The sequence below is a fragment of the Oncorhynchus mykiss genome, chromosome 4 (assembly GCF_013265735.2).
Source record: "Oncorhynchus mykiss isolate Arlee chromosome 4, USDA_OmykA_1.1, whole genome shotgun sequence".
NCBI classification, from domain to species: Eukaryota; Metazoa; Chordata; class Actinopteri; order Salmoniformes; family Salmonidae; genus Oncorhynchus; species Oncorhynchus mykiss.
The window spans coordinates 28,197,501-28,217,938 of record NC_048568.1 but is presented as its reverse complement, the minus strand read 5'-3'; the positions used below and the strand labels follow the sequence as shown (position 1 = coordinate 28,217,938).

General features: G+C 46.5%; 1 protein-coding gene across 1 annotated transcript in view; it reads left to right on the top strand.

The window, feature by feature from the left end:
- LOC110522439 (kelch-like protein 29) overlaps window positions 1-20,438 on the top strand; it is a 383,495-nt gene that overhangs the window by 128,261 nt on the left and 234,796 nt on the right. The window contains exon 3 of the mRNA XM_036976046.1: window positions 19,865-20,158. Within this exon, the coding sequence (XP_036831941.1) occupies window positions 19,865-20,158 (294 nt within the window). The remainder of the gene's footprint in view (window positions 1-19,864; window positions 20,159-20,438) is intronic.

The following is a 20,438-nucleotide window of genomic DNA, read 5'->3' as shown; positions in this document are numbered from 1 at the left end:
CTCCCTCCCCCTCTCCATCGCTTTTTCTCTCCCTCCCCCTCTCCATCACTTTTTCTCTCCCTCCCCCTCTCTATCCCTCTCTCTCCCGCCCCCTCTCCATCGATTTTTCTCTCTCTCTCCCCCTCTCCATCTCTCCCTCCCCCTCTCCATCACTTTTTCTCTCCTCTCCATCTCTCCCTCCCCCTCTCCATCACTTTTTCTCTCTCTCTCCCTCTCTCCCTCCCCCTCTCCATCGCTTTTTCTCTCCCTCCCCCTCTCCATATCTCTCCCTCCCCCTCTCCATATCTCTCCCTCCCCCTCTCCATCGCTTTTTCTCTCCCTCCCCCTCTCCATATCTCTCCCTCCCCCTCCTCATATCTCTCCCTCCCCCTCTCCATCGCTTTTTCTCTCTCTCCCCTCTCCATATCTCTCCCTCCCCCTCTCCATATCTCTCCCGCCCCCTCTCCATCGCTTTTTCTCTCTCTCTCCCCCTCTCCATATCTCTCCCTCCCCCTCTCCCTCACTTTTTCTCTCTCCCTCCCCCTGTCCATATCTCTCCCTCCCCCTCTCAATCACTTTTTCTCTCCCTCCCCCTCTCCATATCTCTCCCTCCCCCTCTCCATTGCTTTTTCTCTCTCCCTCCCCCTCTCCATCTCTCCCTCCCCCTCTCCATCACTTTTTCTCTCTCTCTCCCCCTCTCCATATCTCTCCCGCCCCCTCTCCATCGCTTTTTCTCTCTCCCTCCCCCTCTCCATCTCTCCCTCCCCCTCTCCATCACTTTTTCTCTCTTTCTCCCTCTCTCCCTCTCCATCGCTTTTTCTCTCTATCCCCCTCTCCATATCTCTCCCTCCCCCTCTAAATATCTCTCCCTCCCCCTCTCCATCGCTTTTTCTCTCTCCCTCCCCCTCTCCATATCTCTCCCTCCCCCTCTCCATCTCTCCCTCCCCCTCTCCATCGCTTTTTCTCTCTCCCGCCCCCTCTCCATATCTCTCCCTCCCCCTCTCCATCTCTCCCTCCCCCTCTCCATCACTTTTTCTCTCTCTCTCCCTCTCTCCCTCCCCCTCTCCATCACTTTTTGTCTCTCTCTCCCTCTCTCCCTCCTTCTCTCCATATCTCTCCCTCCCCCTCTCCATCGCTTTTTCTCTCCCTCCCCCTCTCCATATCTCTCCCTCCCCCTCTCCATCGCTTTTTCTCTCCCTCCCCCTCTCCATATCTCTCCCTCCCCCTCTTCATCGCTTTTTCGCTCTCTCCCCCTCTCCATATCTCTCCCTCCTCCTCTCCATCGCTTTTTCTCTCTCTCCCCTCTCCATATCTCTCCCTCCCCCTCTCCATATCTCTCCCTCCCCCTCCCCCTCTCCATCTCTCCCTCCCCCTCTCCATCACTTTTTCTCTCTCTCTCCCTCCCCCTCTCCATCACTTTTTCTCTCCCTCCCCCTCTCCATATCTCTCCCTCCCCCTCTTCATCGCTTTTTCTCTCCCTCCCCCTCTCCATATCTCTCCCTCCCCCTCTTCATCGCTTTTTCTCTCCCTCCCCCTCTCCATATCTCTCCCTCCCCCTCTCCATCACTTTTTCTCTCTCTCTCCCTCTCTCCCTCCCCCTCTCCATCGCTTTTTCTCCCTCTCCCCTCTCCATATCTCTCCCTCCCCCTCTCCATATCTCTCCCTCCCCCTCTCCATATCTCTCCCTCCCCCCTCTCCATATCTCTCCCTCCCCCCTCTCCATATCTCTCTCTCCCTCTCTCCCTCCCCCTCTCCATCGCTTTTTCTCTCTCCCCTCTCCATATCTCTCCCTCCCCCTCTCCATATCTCTCCCTCCCCCCTCTCCATATCTCTCCCTCCCCCCTCTCCATATCTCTCTCTCCCCCTCTCCATATCTCTCCCTCCCCCTCTCCATATCTCTCCCTCCCCCTCTCCATATCTCTCCCTCCCCCTCTCCATATCCTCTCCTTATCTATGCATGTCTGTTTTTCCCTCTAGCCAGTGTATTAAAGTGGGAGATGGTGACTGGCTCTGTTTTTACTTCTAGATTAGACTCATTTCCACCATATTGATTAAAGAGACCTGGGGTTTCTCTCCCTTTGTCTCTCTCATATACTCTACTTGACTTTCACTGTACTTCTCTCTATCCCTCTCTCTTGCTCTTTCTCTCTCTCTCTCTCTCTCTCTCAATGTCAAGCATGCAGTGCACACACACCCCACCTATTTTACATTTCCTAGGCCTTTCTCCTAGTATGACAGCTCAGATTCTACCAGTTTCAGCCTTTCATACAGCCCAGAGTACAAACTTTTCTTCTCCTCCACTCCCTCCCTTTATTTTCTCTCCACTCTCCTTTCTTTTCTTCTCTTCCAATCTTCCATTTTTACATGTCAATGGCCTCTATTGTACAGTCTCCTAACCAGAAAGAGAGAGAGTGTGCGTGTGTGTGTGTGTGTGGGGGGGGGGGCATGGTGGAGTAGCAGTTGCGTTCATAGAGAAATGAAAAGAGCTGACCCAGGTTAACAGGTCTAGGGATACGTCTATCTGGAGGGGGGGGGGGGGGGGGGGGGGGGTGCTTTCTAATCAGAATGAGAGCCCTGTGCTCATGTGTGTGTGTGTGAATATTTTGTTCTCTGTACTGAAGCCCAGTATTTCATGGTGCTCCTCTGGTAGATAATATAGTGTTTTATTTCCAGCAGGTCTGAGTGTTTCTCCTCCAAGGCAGAATGCGGCTTAATGGAGCTCTTTGTTGACGGGTCAGGGCATCTTACTGCCTGGTGCATTTCTATGCTAAAAGCACACGCATTTTAAATACTTTATTTGAATCCACAAATCACATTACATCATAAAGGATTCAAACATTTCAAAGGTTGTTGATGCAAGGAAATTTAAGGAAATAAAAGCACCTTCTCCTTACAGCTAGGTTGCACATAACGGCTGAAACAGAACAATACCTTCTCCTCCACACAGCTACAGTAGGTTGCACATAACGGCTGAAACAGAACAATACCTTCTCCTCCACACAGCTACAGTAGGTTGCACATAACGGCTGAAACAGAACAGTATCTTCTCCTCCACACAGCTACAGTAGGTTGCACATACCGGCTGAAACAGAACAATACCTTCTCCTCCACACAGCTACAGTAGGTTGCACATAACGGCTGAAACAGAACAATACCTTCTCCTCCACACAGCTACAGTAGGTTGCACATAACGGCTGAAACAGAACAGTATCTTCTCCTCCACACAGCTACAGTAGGTTGCACATAACGGCTGAAACAGAACAGTACCTTCTCCTCCACACAGCTACAGTAGGTTGCACATAACGGCTGAAACAGAACAATACCTTCTCCTCCACACAGCTACAGTAGGTTGCACATAACGGCTGAAACAGAACAATACCTTCTCCTCCACACAGCTACAGTAGGCTGCCCATAACGGCTGAAACAGAACAATACCTTCTCCTCCACACAGCTACAGTAGGTTGCACATAACGGCTGAAACAGAACAGTACCTTCTCCTCCACACAGCTACAGTAGGCTGCCCATAACGGCTGAAACAGAACAATACCTTCTCCTCCACACAGCTACAGTAGGTTGCACATAACGGCTGAAACAGAACAGTACCTTCTCCTCCACACAGCTACAGTAGGCTGCCCATAACGGCTGAAACAGAACAATACCTTCTCCTCCAAACAGCTACAGTAGGTTGCACATAACGGCTGAAACAGAACAGTACCTTCTCCTCCACACAGCTACAGTAGGTTGCACATAACGGCTGAAACAGAACAGTACCTTCTCCTCCAAACAGCTACAGTAGGTTGCACATAACGGCTGAAACAGAACAGTACCTTCTCCTCCACACAGCTACAGTAGGTTGCACATAACGGCTGAAACAGAACAGTACCTTCTCCTCCACACAGCTACAGTAGGTTGCACATAACGGCTGAAACAGAACAGTACCTTCTCCTCCAAACAGCTACAGTAGGTTGCCCATAACGGCTGAAACAGAACAGTACCTTCTCCTCCAAACAGCTACAGTAGGTTGCCCATAACGGCTGAAACAGAACAGTACCTTCTCCTCCAAACAGCTACAGTAGGTTGCACATAACGGCTGAAACAGAACAGTACCTTCTCCTCCAAACAGCTACAGTAGGCTGCACATAACGTCTGAAACAGAACAGTACCTTCTCCTCCAAACAGCTACAGTAGGCTGCACATAACGTCTGAAACAGAACAGTACCTTCTCCTCCACACAGCTACAGTAGGTTGCACATAACGTCTGAAACAGAACAGTACCTTCTCCCGCACACAGCTACAGTAGGTTGCACATAACGTCTGAAACAGAACAGTACCTTCTCCTCCAAACAGCTACAGTAGGCTGCACATAACGTCTGAAACAGAACAGTACCTTCTCCTCCACACAGCTACAGTAGGCTGCACATAACGTCTGAAACAGAACAGTACCTTCTCCTCCAAACAGCTACAGTAGGCTGCACATAACGTCTGAAACAGAACAGTACCTTCTCCTCCACACAGCTACAGTAGGTTGCACATAACGTCTGAAACAGAACAGTACCTTCTCCCGCACACAGCTACAGTAGGTTGCACATAACGTCTGAAACAGAACAGTACCTTCTCCTCCAAACAGCTACAGTAGGCTGCCCATAACGGCTGAAACAGAACAGTACCTTCTCCTCCAAACAGCTACAGTAGGTTGCACATAACGGCTGAAACAGAACAGTACCTTCTCCTCCAAACAGCTACAGTAGGCTGCCCATAACGGCTGAAACAGAACAGTACCTTCTCCTCCAAACAGCTACAGTAGGCTGCCCATAACGACTGAAACAGAACAGTACCTTCTCCTCCACACAGCTACAGTAGGGGGCCCATAACGGCTGAAACAGTGCAGTACCTTCTCCTCCAAACAGCTACAGTAGGCGGCCCATAACGGCTGAAACAGTGCAGTAACTTCTCCCCCACACAGCTACAGTAGGCTGCCCATAACGGCTGAAACAGAACAGTACCTTCTCCTCCAAACAGCTACAGTAGGTTGCACATAACGGCTGAAACAGAACAGTACCTTCTCCTCCACACAGCTACAGTAGGGGGCCCATAACGGCTGAAACAGAACAGTACCTTCTCCTCCACACAGCTACAGTAGGCTGCCCATAACGGCTGAAACAGAACAGTACCTTCTCCTCCACACAGCTACAGTAGGTGGCCCATAACGGCTGAAACAGTGCAGTACTTTCTCCTCCACACAGCTGCAGTAGGCTGCCCATAACGGCTGAAACAGAACAGCACCTTCTCCTCCACACAGCTACAGTAGGCTGCCCATAACGGCTGAAACAGAACAGTACCTTCTCCTCCACACAGATACAGTAGGCTGCCCATAACGGCTGAAACAGTGCAGTACCTTCTCCTCCACACAGCTACAGTAGGCTGCCCATAACGGCTGAAACAGAGCAGTACCTTCTCCCCCACACAGCTACAGTAGGCTGCCCATAACGGCTGAAACAGAACAGTACCTTCTCCTCCACACAGCTACAGTAGGCTGCCCATAACGGCTGAAACAGAACAGTACCTTCTCCTCCACATAGCTACAGTAGGCTGCCCATAACGGCTGAAACAGTGCAGTACCTTCTCCTCCACACCCACATCCTCTAACCCTAACCCTTTAGCTACTAACCCTTAATCTAACCCTAGCTCCTAACCCTTAATCTAACCCTAGTTCCTAACCCTTAATCTAACTTTAGCTACTAACCCTTAATCTAACCCTAGTTCCTAACCCATAATCTAACACTAGCTCCTAACCCTTAATATAACTTTAGCTCCTAACCCATAATCTAACCCTAGCTCCTAAAACTAATGCTAACCTTAGCTCCTAACCCTTAATCTAACCCTAGCTCCTAACCCTTAATCTAACCCTAGCTCCTAACCCTTAATCTAACTTTAGCTCCTAACCCATAATCTAACCCTAGCTCCTAACACTAATGCTAACCTTAGCTCCTAACCCATAATCTATCCCTAGCTCCTAACACTAATGCTAACCTTAGCTCCTAACCCATAATCTAACCCTAGCTCCTAACCCTTAATCTAACCCTAGCTCTTAACACTAATGCTAACCTTAGCTCCTAACCCATAATCTAACCCTGGCTCACAACACTAATGCTAACCTTAACCCTAAGGCACCTATAAATGGCATTTTACCTTGTGGGGACTAACAAAATATCCCCTGTTGGTCCAATTTTTGTTTGTTAACCATACCAGCAGTCCCCACAAGTATAGTTACACACACACACACACACACACACACACAGTATCTCCATGGTAGTGGTGATCTCATGTGGCTGGGGACTCTCCTCGTCAGAGAAACACTTATCTGTGAAGGCACTCAGCAGGGTTACTTCTTTTATTTATCTTTCAACCTCTCTTGCTCTCTTTCCCTCTCTTTATCCCCGGTTTTCTCTCTCTCTCTCTCTCTCTCTCTCTCTCTCTCTCTCTCCTTCTGTAACTCCTCCCACCTCTCTCTCTCTTCCTTTTGAATTTCTACCTTTCTCCCCCCTCTCCATATCTCTCCCTCCCCCTCTCCATATCTCTCCCTCCCCCCTCTCCATATCTCTCCCTCCCCCCTCTCCATATCTCTCTCTCCCCCTCTCCATATCTCTCCCTCCCCCTCTCCATATCTCTCCCTCCCCCTCTCCATATCTCTCCCTCCCCCTCTCCATATCCTCTCCTTATCTATGCATGTCTGTTTTTCCCTCTAGCCAGTGTATTAAAGTGGGAGATGGTGACTGGCTCTGTTTTTACTTCTAGATTAGACTCATTTCCACCATATTGATTAAAGAGACCTGGGGTTTCTCTCCCTTTGTCTCTCTCATATACTCTACTTGACTTTCACTGTACTTCTCTCTATCCCTCTCTCTTGCTCTTTTTCTCTCTCTCTCTCTCAATGTCAAGCATGCAGTGCACACACACCCCACCTATTTTACATCCCACTTCTCCTCCACACAGCTACAGTAGGTTGCACATAACGGCTGAAACAGAACAGTACCTTCTCCTCCACACAGCTACAGTAGGCTGCCCATAACGGCTGAAACAGAACAATACCTTCTCCTCCACACAGCTACAGTAGGTTGCACATAACGGCTGAAACAGAACAGTACCTTCTCCTCCACACAGCTACAGTAGGTTGCACATAACGGCTGAAACAGAACAGTACCTTCTCCTCCAAACAGCTACAGTAGGTTGCACATAACGGCTGAAACAGAACAGTACCTTCTCCTCCACACAGCTACAGTAGGTTGCACATAACGGCTGAAACAGAACAGTACCTTCTCCTCCACACAGCTACAGTAGGTTGCACATAACGGCTGAAACAGAACAGTACCTTCTCCTCCACACAGCTACAGTAGGTTGCACATAACGGCTGAAACAGAACAGTACCTTCTCCTCCAAACAGCTACAGTAGGTTGCACATAACGGCTGAAACAGAACAGTACCTTCTCCTCCACACAGATACAGTAGGCTGCACATAACGTCTGAAACAGAACAGTACCTTCTCCTCCACACAGCTACAGTAGGCTGCACATAACGTCTGAAACAGAACAGTACCTTCTCCTCCACACAGCTACAGTAGGTTGCACATAACGGCTGAAACAGAACAGTACCTTCTCCTCCAAACAGCTACAGTAGGTTGCCCATAACGGCTGAAACAGAACAGTACCTTCTCCTCCAAACAGCTACAGTAGGTTGCCCATAACGGCTGAAACAGAACAGTACCTTCTCCTCCAAACAGCTACAGTAGGTTGCACATAACGGCTGAAACAGAACAGTACCTTCTCCTCCAAACAGCTACAGTAGGCTGCACATAACGTCTGAAACAGAACAGTACCTTCTCCTCCAAACAGCTACAGTAGGTTGCACATAACGGCTGAAACAGAACAGTACCTTCTCCTCCACACAGCTACAGTAGGTTGCACATAACGTCTGAAACAGAACAGTACCTTCTCCTCCACACAGCTACAGTAGGCTGCCCATAACGGCTGAAACAGAACAGTACCTTCTCCTCCACACAGCTACAGTAGGGGGCCCATAACGGCTGAAACAGTGCAGTACTTTCTCCTCCACACAGCTGCAGTAGGCTGCCCATAACGGCTGAAACAGAACAGCACCTTCTCCTCCACACAGCTACAGTAGGCTGCCCATAACGGCTGAAACAGAACAGTACCTTCTCCTCCACACAGATACAGTAGGCTGCCCATAACGGCTGAAACAGTGCAGTACCTTCTCCTCCACACAGCTACAGTAGGCTGCCCATAACGGCTGAAACAGAGCAGTACCTTCTCCCCCACACAGCTACAGTAGGCTGCCCATAACGGCTGAAACAGAACAGTACCTTCTCCTCCACACAGCTACAGTAGGCTGCCCATAACGGCTGAAACAGAACAGTACCTTCTCCTCCACATAGCTACAGTAGGCTGCCCATAACGGCTGAAACAGTGCAGTACCTTCTCCTCCACACCCACATCCTCTAACCCTAACCCTTTAGCTACTAACCCTTAATCTAACCCTAGCTCCTAACCCTTAATCTAACCCTAGTTCCTAACCCTTAATCTAACTTTAGCTACTAACCCTTAATCTAACCCTAGTTCCTAACCCATAATCTAACACTAGCTCCTAACCCTTAATATAACTTTAGCTCCTAACCCATAATCTAACCCTAGCTCCTAACACTAATGCTAACCTTAGCTCCTAACCCTTAATCTAACCCTAGCTCCTAACCCTTAATCTAACCTTAGCTCCTAACCCATAATCTAACCCTAGCTCCTAACACTAATGCTAACCTTAGCTCCTAACCCATAATCTATCCCTAGCTCCTAACACTAATGCTAACCTTAGCTCCTAACCCATAATCTAACCCTAGCTCCTAACCCTTAATCTAACCCTAGCTCTTAACACTAATGCTAACCTTAGCTCCTAACCCATAATCTAACCCTGGCTCACAACACTAATGCTAACCTTAACCCTAAGGCACCTATAAATGGCATTTTACCTTGTGGGGACTAACAAAATATCCCCTGTTGGTCCAATTTTTGTTTGTTAACCATACCAGCAGTCCCCACAAGTATAGTTACACACACACACACACACACACACACACACACACACACACACACACACACACACAGTATCTCCATGGTAGTGGTGATCTCATGTGGCTGGGGACTCTCCTCGTCAGAGAAACACTTATCTGTGAAGGCACTCAGCAGGGTTACTTCTTTTATTTATCTTTCAACCTCTCTTGCTCTCTTTCCCTCTCTTTATCCCCGGTTTTCTCTCTCTCTCTCTCTCTCTCTCTCTCTCTCTCTCTCTCTCTCTCTCTCTCTCTCCTTCTGTAACTCCTCCCACCTCTCTCTCTCTTCCTTTTGAATTTCTACCTTTCTCCTCCCTGACTCTTCCCTCTGTCAACCTCTCTCTGACTTTTCTCTTCTCTCTCTTTTGTCTCTCTCTCGTTCTTCCTCTCCCTCTCAGGGGTGAAAGTAAGCCGGTACCATCCGGTACGGAGTACCAGCAAAATAAATAGTGGCGGGGTCACCGTACCGATTTGAATATGAACCTATCACAATAATTAGAAGAAAGATGCCAAGAAATGACACTATTATTTATCATTAACGCATGTCAGAGGCGTGACAAATGTGCGAATGGACTTGAAAACATGTGAAATACACTAACTCTAACCCAAGATCTGGTTCGACAAACAGTGTCATTTTGCGAAGGCAGAAGGACAGAGACGCGTGCAGACAGTGGACGCATCAATTCATGTTACTTATGCAGCAGGCCTAATGAATGACAATCACCATGTCTTTTGGTGTTTTGTTACAGATGTCACTCTTCATTCCTCAAATGACAGGTGCACAGAGCACTTTGTGGCTGCAGGACTTGTTTTAGAGTCGACGAACGACACAGATTCACAGGAGCCTTTTGAAGGATTTGATTGACAATCAGATGACAACATCATGACTGGTTACGTTAATGCCACATTAAAAGGTAATACATTGAAAAGTTAAACATCAACTCTTTACTGTTAGGCCCACAGAGATCCTATTCATTTATTAGGGATTCTATAGGTCATTCTATGTTTAGGGGGGGCGCCCCCCCCCCCCCCCCTAAAAAAAAAACCCCAACAACAATTCTAATTACAATCCGGGAAGAAAATAAATCTACTTTCACCCCTGAGTAAACCTGTAACTATGGCAGATGAGTCTCTGTGTGTACGTGAATGTGGTACCAGCAGAAAACTGTTTGTTTTGATGTCTTTGTTGGTTTTTGTTTGGAGTAAGAAGAGAGCGAGCGAGAGGAGAGGAGAGCGAGGAAGCGACAGCTGCTGAGGGACACAGAGAATAGACACATGCACACACACACACAAATTCCCTATGATTGGCGTGTGGAAATCTGCTACTCTCCCACCTAAAAACTGAAAGCAAGAAAGAAAGGTATCTGTAGGAGAAAGTTAGTTACAGTAGCTAGCGCCTGTGGGGCCTCTTCACATCCTGGTGTCTTTGTGTTTTGATTATGTTGTGTTTTGTTGAAACTGTGTTGTAATTAACACACTGCAGCTGAAGTGGGAAGCATCCCTGCCTGTGGTTCCCATGATCCCTCTCTCCACATCTCTTTATCTCTCTTTCTAACCCCTGCTATCTCTCTCTCTCTCTTTCGCTCTACAGGCTCTCTTCCACTTGTCCCTCTCACCTGACACTGTCAGATAATCTCTTTATTTCCCTCTCTCTCTCTTCCTCTCACCCCCTCTTTATTGTGAGCTGAGTTATTTGTTGTTTCCATGCCCTCCTTATCAGCACACAGGGGTGTAGTGCTGCAACACCATTAGAGAGTACACAGACCTCGTAAAAACAATTCTGGAAAATGTATTCTGAAGCTGAATCAATGTCCCGCAACATCACATAATGATCAATTAGTATTTTACATATACTGTACAGTATCATAGCATAGTATGCCTACAGTATAATGTTACACAAAAAACACCTCATTTCTAGCGCGATTTTAATATGGTTAGCTGAAGCTGAATAGTCACATTTCCAAAACTCAGCAGCGCACGACACTAGGCAGGATATACAGTTCACGACACTAGGCAGGATATACAGTTCACGACACTAGGCAGGATATACAGTTCACGACACTAGGCAGGATATACAGTTCACGACACTAGGCAGGATATACAGTTGAAGTCGGAAGTTTGCATAGACCTTAGCCAAATACATTCAAACTCAGTTTTCAGAATTCCTAACATTTAATCGTCGTAAAATTCCCTGTTTTAGGTCAATTAGGATCACCACTTTATTTTAAGAATGTGAAATATTAGAATAATAGTAGAGTGATTTATTTCAGTGGGTCAGAAGTTTACATACACTCAATTACTATTTGGTAGCATTGCCTTTAAATTGTTTAACTTGGGTGAAACATTTCGGGTAGCCTTCCACAATCCTCCCACAATAAGTTGGGTGAATTTTGTCCCATTCCTCCTGAAAGAGTTGGTGTAACTGAATCAGTTTTGTAGACCTCCTTGCTCGCACACACTTTTTCAGTTCTGCCCACAAATTTTCTATGGGATTGAGGTCAGGGCTTTGTGATGGCCACTCCAATACCTTGACTTTGTTGTCCTTAAGCCGTTTAGCCACAACTTTGGAAGTATGCTTTAACTTCCTGACTGATGTCTTGAGATGTTGCTTCAATATCCACATAATTTTCCGCCCTCATGATGCCATCTATTTTGTGAAGTGCACTAGTCCCTCCTGTAGCAAAGCACCCCTACAACATGATGCTGCCACCCCTGTGCTTCACGGTTGGGATGGTGTTCTTCGGCTTGCAAGCCTCCCCCTTTTTCCTCCAAACACAACAATGGTCATTATGACCAATCAGTTCTATTTTTGTTTCATCAGACCAGAGGACATTTCTCCAAAAAGTACAATCTTTGTCCCCATGTGCAGTTCCAAACCGTAGTCTGGCTTTTTTATGGTGGTTTTGGAGCAGTGGCTTCTTTCTTGCTGAGCGGCCTTTCAGGTTATGTCGATATAGGACTCGTTTTTACTGTGGATATAGATACTTTTGTACCTGTTTCCTCCAGCATCTTCACAAGGTCCTTTGCTGTTGTTCTGGGATTGATTTGCACTTTTTGCACCAAAGTACGTTCATCTCTAGGAGACAGAACGCATCTCCTTCCTGAGCGGTATGACGGCTGCATGGTCCCATGGTGTTTATACTTGCGTACTATTGTTTATGCAGATGAACGTGGTACCTTCAGGTGTTTGGAAATTGCTCCCAAGGATGAACCAGACTTGTGGAGGTCTTGGCTGATTTCTTTTGATTTTCCCTTGATGTCAAGCAAAGAGGCACTGCGTTTGAAGGTAGGCCTTGAAATACATCCACAGGTACACCTCCAATTGACTCAAATTATGTCAATTAGCCTATCAGAAGCTTCTAAAGACATGACATCATTTTCTGGAATTTTCCAAGCTGTTTAAAAGCACAGTCAACTTAGTGTATATAATCTTCTGACCCACTGGAATTGTGATACAGTGAATTATAAGTGAAATAATCTGTCTGTAAACAATTGTTTCGAAAAATGACTTGTGTCATGCACAAAGTAGATGTCCTAACCGACTTGCCAAAACTAAAGTTTGTTAACAAGAAATTTGTGGAGTGGTTGAAAAATGAGTTTTAATGACTCCAACCTAAGTGTATGTAAACTTCCGACTTCAACTGTAAACTTCCGACTTCAACTTTGATGGAAACAAAACAGGAGAAAGACAAAAAGTGAACACCATCTTCTCTAATTCTATATTTACACTACCGTTCAAAAGTTTGGGGTCACTTAGAAATGGATCAGAAATACAATGTTAATATTATAAATGACTATTGTAGCTAAAAACAGCAGATTTTAAATAGCAAGAACCTTCCTGTGGAACACAGGATTGATGTTTGCTGATAATGGGCCTCTGTACGCCTATGTACTGTAGATATTCCATTTAAAACCAGCCGTTTCCAGCTACAACAGTTATTTACAACATTAACCATGTCTGCACTGTAATTCTGATCAATTTGATGTTATTTTAATGGACAAAGAATGTGCTTTTCTTTCAAAAACAAGGACATTTCTAAGTGACCCCAAGCTTTTGAACGGGAGTGTATATTCCCATGAAACTGAGATCAAATTATATATATATACAGATGCAGTTTAGATATTTCACTGGTAAACCATGAAGAATTATCATTCACCATTGACAGTGATGGATGGCCTGTTTTGAAATTAGGTTTGAGGGTATTAAACATGGAAGGGAAAAAAAAGCTTGAGATAATATGTGTGGGCATTGGCTGACGTTGCAGTTGGAGGATGCATTTGATGCACATTCTATATATTTGTCAGTACAAATGTTGATTGAGAAATTATGTCATTGAACGTTTTTATTTTTGCTCTCCCGCACCTAGTAGGAATAGGGTGCCATTTGCGCCACACAAGGACAGGGCTGGGGATGAATGGGTTGAGCTCTACTAGAATGTAGAGAGGACACCAATATATGTTCCTACTCAAAGGCCATTGATTTGCTAGGACGTTGGCATAAGGAAGTCTGTTTTCCTGGGCTAAATCTGAAACTCATTTGACATTAAAAGAAGCCAGCGGACTCTTGCTGTGGCTCTGCAGGAATTATGTTCAATTCCATCGTCCCTGGTTATTTGTTTGTGTGTTTGTTCAACGACTGTGAGTTGTCATGTCGTGATGGTTGTGTATCTGGCCTGATTATGTTTATCTAGGACTCTTAGTCTCCTGTGTCTCGACGTGGTTGTTTGTAATCCCAGTGAGACGCTAATGAGTCGTTTGAATCTCACCAAGAGCTCAGATTAATGTGATCCTGGGGTGTGGCTAACGCTGAGAACTATTCTAAACAATACGCTGGTTGTCACGGTAGCAGGAGGTCTTTCTTCATCTCTGCTACTGTCCACTTGAGATGTAGGCCCTCCTCCCCTCCATCTGTCCATACATCCATCCCTCCATCTCTCTCTTGCTTAGCTGTGTAGTGCCAGCCTCCTCTCTGCTGTCTTGTATGTATTTTTCTTCTGGCACATCAATCCTGGCCTTTAGAGGGAAAGCTAAATATAACTCACCAGCCTGTATGTACTGGCAGAGGTGTACTGTGTGTGGGGGGGTGTATCAGCCATCCAACACCTTTTTATCAGTAAATCAGTCTTCCTTGGTGTGGAACCAAGCTTGGCGAAGACTAATTAAGATACTTTTGCGTGTGTGTGTTTGCGATGTTGGCATGTGTGTCTAGCCCTGGGGTATTTTCTGAATGAACAGTTTCTACCATGATTTAAATCTCAGTTTGAATACCTATGTTGGCCTGGAGGAACTGTCAGCACGTTCACCACTGTGTGTGTGAGTGTGTGTTTGCTTAGGAGACCTCACTTTCAGTAAAGTATTGTCTTTTTAAAGTTACCAGACTGACAAATCAACTCCATCCATCCGGGAAAAGCACTGCTGTCCAATTCAAATGCACTTCAAAAAGGGCGATAAAGAAATATCCTACCTCTCCAGAAATCCCCTACCTCTCCAGAAATCCCCTACCTCTCCAGAAATCCCCTACCTCTCCAGAAATCCCCTACCTCCCCAGAATCTCCTACCTCTCCAGAAATCCATTACCTCCCCAGAAATCTCCTTCCTCCCCAGAATTCCCCTACCTCTCCAGAAATCCCCTACCTCTCCAGAATCTCCTACCTCTCCAGAAATCCCCTACCTCTCCAGAAATCTCCTTCCTCCCCAGAATTCCCCTACCTCCCCAGAATTCCCCTACCTCCCCAGAAATCCCCTACCTCCCCAGAAATCCCATACCTCTCCAGAAATCCCCTACCTCCAGAATCTCCTACCTCTCCAGAATCTCCTACCTCTCCAGAAATCTCCTACTTCTCCAGAAATCTCCTACCTCCCCAGAAATATCCTACCTCCCCAGAAATCTCCTACCTCCCCAGAAATCCCCTTCCTCTCCAGAAATCTCCTACCTCTCCAGAAATCTCCTACCTCTCCAGAAATCTCCTACCTCTCCAGAAATCTTCTTCCTCTCCAGAAATCCCCTTCCTCTCCAGAAATCCCCTTCCTCTCCAGAAATCCATTAGTGTAGTATAATAATAGAGAGTGAAGAGGATAGGTGGTGTGACTGGTGCTATGTTGCTGCTGCTGCCTGCCTGGCTGGCCTGGTCTCTCTGTGGGTCTATAGCTTTTAACACACTGGCACCCATTGGATATGGATCCTCTTCTCAGGGGAGGGATCTATAGACCAACTGAAGTGTGTTGTGTGTGTGTGTGTCTATATGATGTTTCGTTGTTCTGAGACAGTAAACATCACACCACAGCAGTATCACACAAGCCTGCATACCTCCCTCTCTCTCCCTTGCTCTCTTCCTCTCCACGCTCTGCCCATCGGTTGTGCTTCGTCTTTCCGTATGTCTGTCCACGGCTCTATATTCCCTTATGGCTTTGTTAACTCTACTCAAATACGCACACACACACACACTCTCTCTCCTCTGCCTCAGAGTGACATACTCTCTAGTTGTAGAGTGCTCTGTCTTACCGCTGTACCTGAAAGATAACTCTTATTTAAACTAATCACACTCCTGCCACTCACCTCTCACTCCAAGTTGTCTACACACACACACACACACACACACACACACTCACACACACTCTCACACACACACACACTCTCTCTCACACACACACACACACACACTCTCTCTCACACACACACACACACTCACACACACTCTCACACACACACACACACACACACAGACACACACACACACCAGCATCCCAATCCTCCGTCTCTCAAATGCACACGTAGGCTACCTGGGTGCAATTACGTTTGTGTCACATCAGCAACGTGAGAATAGCTTTTTGGTACGAAAGGAGTCAAACGCCCAACAGACTAGTTTCTACTTAAAATCCCCACATGATGATGCTGCAGGCAGTCAGGCAGGCAGTTGTGTGCTGATTTTCTCTCACTCTCTATCACATACACTCTCTCCCTCCCTCCCTTCCTACACCCCCTCCCTCCCTCTCTCCCCCCTCTGTGGGTTGAGACAGTAAAGGGAACGTGCTGTTCCGATGGCTGTTGTTCAGAGAATGCTTGAGCTGTGGGTTTGATTTCCACATCAGATGTGTTCAAATCGCTTTGGAGATATATATTTCTTATAAACATTGATGGCTCTAGCTAAGGTAAAGTCCTTTCCTCTGACTTTATGTTCAGGCTTGACTCAGCCTGCGCTGTATAAGGATGGGGAAGGGCATTGGCTTGTTACATTCATTTAGTGTAAAATCCATCCTTTGTTGTAAACCCAAGGCACAGTCAAAGCAGTAATTTTGCAATAAAAATGATGTTTTATTAGCAAACATTCATCCGATGCTGTATTAAATGATCACTGCTAAGTGTACAGAGAGAGTTACGTTTTTTATTATTCTGTTTTTATTTCAAAACAACACATGGAATAAACAATCGTACAGTCAATAACACAATATAAATATGTGTATACAGTGCGTACTCTATAATGGGAAAAGGTTATTATTTAAGATCCAGGCCATGTAGTGTTTGTTACTAGTTTGTTCCGGTCCACAGGTGTGTGTAGTTTTCAGCACCTTACGGCAGTAGGCAGGCAGGAACATACAATGTATCTTATCTTCTCCCCACATCAGATGTGACAGACAGGTATTCCAGTCATGCTGTCATGGTGCTGCTACAAACACACACACACACACACCGCAAGCACAAACACACACCATCATGAGATGAAGATTGCGTGTGATAGGATCAGACTGCCACATTGACATTACCTGAGGCCAGTAGCTAGAGACTTACTGGAACATTAGCTGAGACCTGAGGCCAGTAGCTAGAGACTTACTGGAACATTAGCTGAGGCCTGTAGCTCGAGGTTTACTGGAACATTAGCTAAGACCAGTTGCTAGAGACTTACTGGAACATTAGCTGAGGCCTGAGGCCAGTAGCTAGAGGTTTACTGGAACATTAGCTGAGGCCTGAGGCCAGTAGCTAGAGGTTTACTGGAACATTAGCTGAGGCCAGTAGCTAGAGACGTACTGGAACATTAGCTGAGGCCTGAGGCCAGTAGCTAGAGGTTTACTGGAACATTAGCTGAGGCCAGTAGCTAGAGGTTTACTGGAACATTAGCTGAGGCCAGTAGCTGGAAACTTACTGGAACATTAGCTGAGGCCTGACGCCAGTAGCTGGAAACTTACTGGAACATTAGCTGAGACCTGAGGCCAGTCAATCAATCAATCAATCAATCAATCAAATGTATTTATAAAGCCCTTTTTACATCAGCCAATGTCACAAAGTGCTGTACAGAAACCCAGCCTAAAACCCCAAACAGCAAGCAATGCAGATGTAGAAGCACGGTGAATAGGAAAAACTCCCTAGAAAGGCCAGATCCTAGCAAGAAACCTAGAGAGGAATCAGGCTATGAGGGGTGGCCAGTCCTCTTCTGGCTGTGCCGAGTGGAGATTATAACAGAACATGACCAAGATGTTCAAACGTTCATAGACGACCAGCAGGGTCAAGATGATAATACTAATCACAGTGGATGTAGAGGGTGCAACAGGTCAGCACCTCAGGAGTAAATGTCAGTTGGCTTTTCATAGCCGATCATTCAGAGTTAAAGACACCAGGTGCGGTAGAGAGAAAGTCCAAAACAGCAGGTCCGTCTGGGACAAGGTAGCACAGCCAGTGAACAGGTCAGGGTTCCATAGCCGTAGGCAGAACAGTTGAAACTGGAGCAGCAGCATGACCAGGTGGACTGGGGACAGCAAGGAGTCATCAAGCCAGGTAGTCCTGAGGCATGCTCCTAGGGCTCAGGTCCTCTGAGAAAAGGAAGAGCAAAAGAGAGAATTAGAGGGAGCAAACTTAAATTCACACAGGACACCGGATAAGACATGAGAAATACTCTAGATATAACAGACTGACCCTAGCCCCCCGACACAAACTATTGCAGCATAAATAGTGGAGGCTGAGACAGGAGAGGTCTAGCTACTGGCCTCTAGTCTCTAGTAAGTAGCTAGAGACTTACTGGAACATTAGCTGAGACCTGAGGCCAGTAGCTGGAGACTTGGAACATTAGCTGAGGCCTGAAGCCAGTAGCTGGAGACTTACTGGAACATTAGCGGAGGCCTGAGGCCAGTAGCTGGAGACTTACTGGAACATTAGCTGAGGCCTGAGGCCAGTAGCTGGAGACTTACTGGAACATTAGCTGAGACCTGAGGCCAGTAGCTGGAGACTTACTGGAACATTAGCTGAGGCCTGAGGCCAGTAGCTGGAGACTTGGAACATTAGCTTTTAGCTCAGCTACTAACACACTAGTCTTGGGTTGGAGCTTTTGGATATGCAAATGTCTGTCCCAATACCGATCCTAAATATATCTGTTCTATACAGATCTGCTGTATAGAGATTGGTTGGCTATTACTCCACTGGAGGGAGTTTCTCCCGCCCTTTCGGAAGTTCTAACTATTGTCGTCTGTGTGTCTATGTGTGTGTGTGTCTATGTGGGTGTGTGTGTCTATGTGTGTGTGTGTGTCTCTGTGTGTGTTTTCACCTAGAGGTGGACAGTAATGTACCTGTAGCTAAATAGATGGTCACAGCTCAGACTGATAGTGCTGTGGTCCCCCAATGGCCCTGTTTACAACACACACACTTCAAGGCATTCCTTCCTGCGACAGAGACCACTGTGCAGAAGAAAGACTTGTCATTCTCTGTGATTCTAGTTTTAAAGACCACCAGTACATGTTCATGGAATATCCTTGACTCCGTGTTGTGTGCTAGTGTATGTGAGAGAGAGCCTGTATTCATAACTGCTCTTATCAAGGCCCAGAAAGACATCTCATTCCTTTGATGAGGAGAGTACACTACACTACACACCCGTCTGATGGCTTTTACTTCACAGGCCAGATACAGTAGACACCACTGATTGATGATCTCATACACAGTGACATACCGTCCTGTGGTACAGAATACTGTTCGTCATTCCAGCCTACAGCAGCGTCGCCCTATCCATCACACTCTGTCATCCTCATAAAAGAGGAAACTAGTCATGATATTCAATGGTATTACTATTGAGTTAGCTGGCTATTACGGTATAGAGAAACGAGTTAGTAGTGAGTTTTTTTTAGCCACAAGGCAATTCAGTGATGACCTCCAGGTCAAGCTATAGCCATAGCTATTCTCAAGACAATATGGAAAATAATCATGTAGTGTCTGGCTGTGGCCAATGGCTTAATTTTTTAACTTTTATTTAATTGAAGGCAACAACATATCCATGGTAACCAAACCCAATTAGTCTATTTAAAGAGTGTGTTTCCAGTTGTTTTATTGATCCTGTTATGGTGATGTTAATTTCTGTTCTGTCTGTTATCATCTCGTTAAGACCTGGGCCTGCAGCTGTTAGTCAGATGGAAACAGTGGAAATGTTACTGCAGGAGCGTTCACGCCTCAATTTAGTCATTTAGTCATTTAGCAGACGCTCTTATCCAGAGCGACTTACAGGAGCAATTAGGGTTAACTGCCTTGCTCAAGGGTACATTGACAGATGTTTCACCTAGTCGGCTCAGGGATTCAAACCAGCAACCTTTCGGTTACTGGCCCAACACTCTTAACCACTAGACTATCTGCCGACTCTGAAGTGGCACGTTATTGTGACTCAAATTTTAATCTACACAATATCGGGCCAGGATATCAGTAACAGACTAATCAGCTGAAATAATAATAATAACTTTAATAATAACAATCCCCCCCCCCACCCCCACCCCCACCCCCCCTGTCATCATCTCCTCTGAAAGGCAGAGGAAGTGATGTCCGGTCACCACAATCGCTTCGAGAGGGAGTACCGGGGGACACCGTGGGAGAGGCGGGACATCGTCCGTTCGGCCGGCCTCCTTAATGGAGCGGGAGCCAATAACTGCTGCGCCGCCGCTGTCGGCAATGGAAACAACCGTCCGGGACTCCTCCCACTGCCCGTCATCCCCTCCCTCCTGCCCACCCCAGTTACGGTTGCTGTGACGACGTCAAGTGGTGGTGACATGGTCGTCAAGCGTCAAGGAGGGGTCACGATCGCTGTCGCTGGTTCTGCCAAGGTAAGAACACACAGCTCCTCTTTCTCTCCAAACCATTACCCCCCTCCTCATTATATACTGTTTCCACTCTCTAACCATTCTCTCCACACAGCTCCTCTTTCTCTCCAAACCATTACCCCCCTCCTCATTATATACTGTTTCCACTCTCTAACCATTCTCTCCACACAGCTCCTCTTTCTCTCCAAACCATTACCTCCCTCCTCATTATATACTGTTTCCACTCTCTAACCATTCTCTCCACACAGCTCCTCTTTCTCTCCAACCCATTACCTCCCTCCTC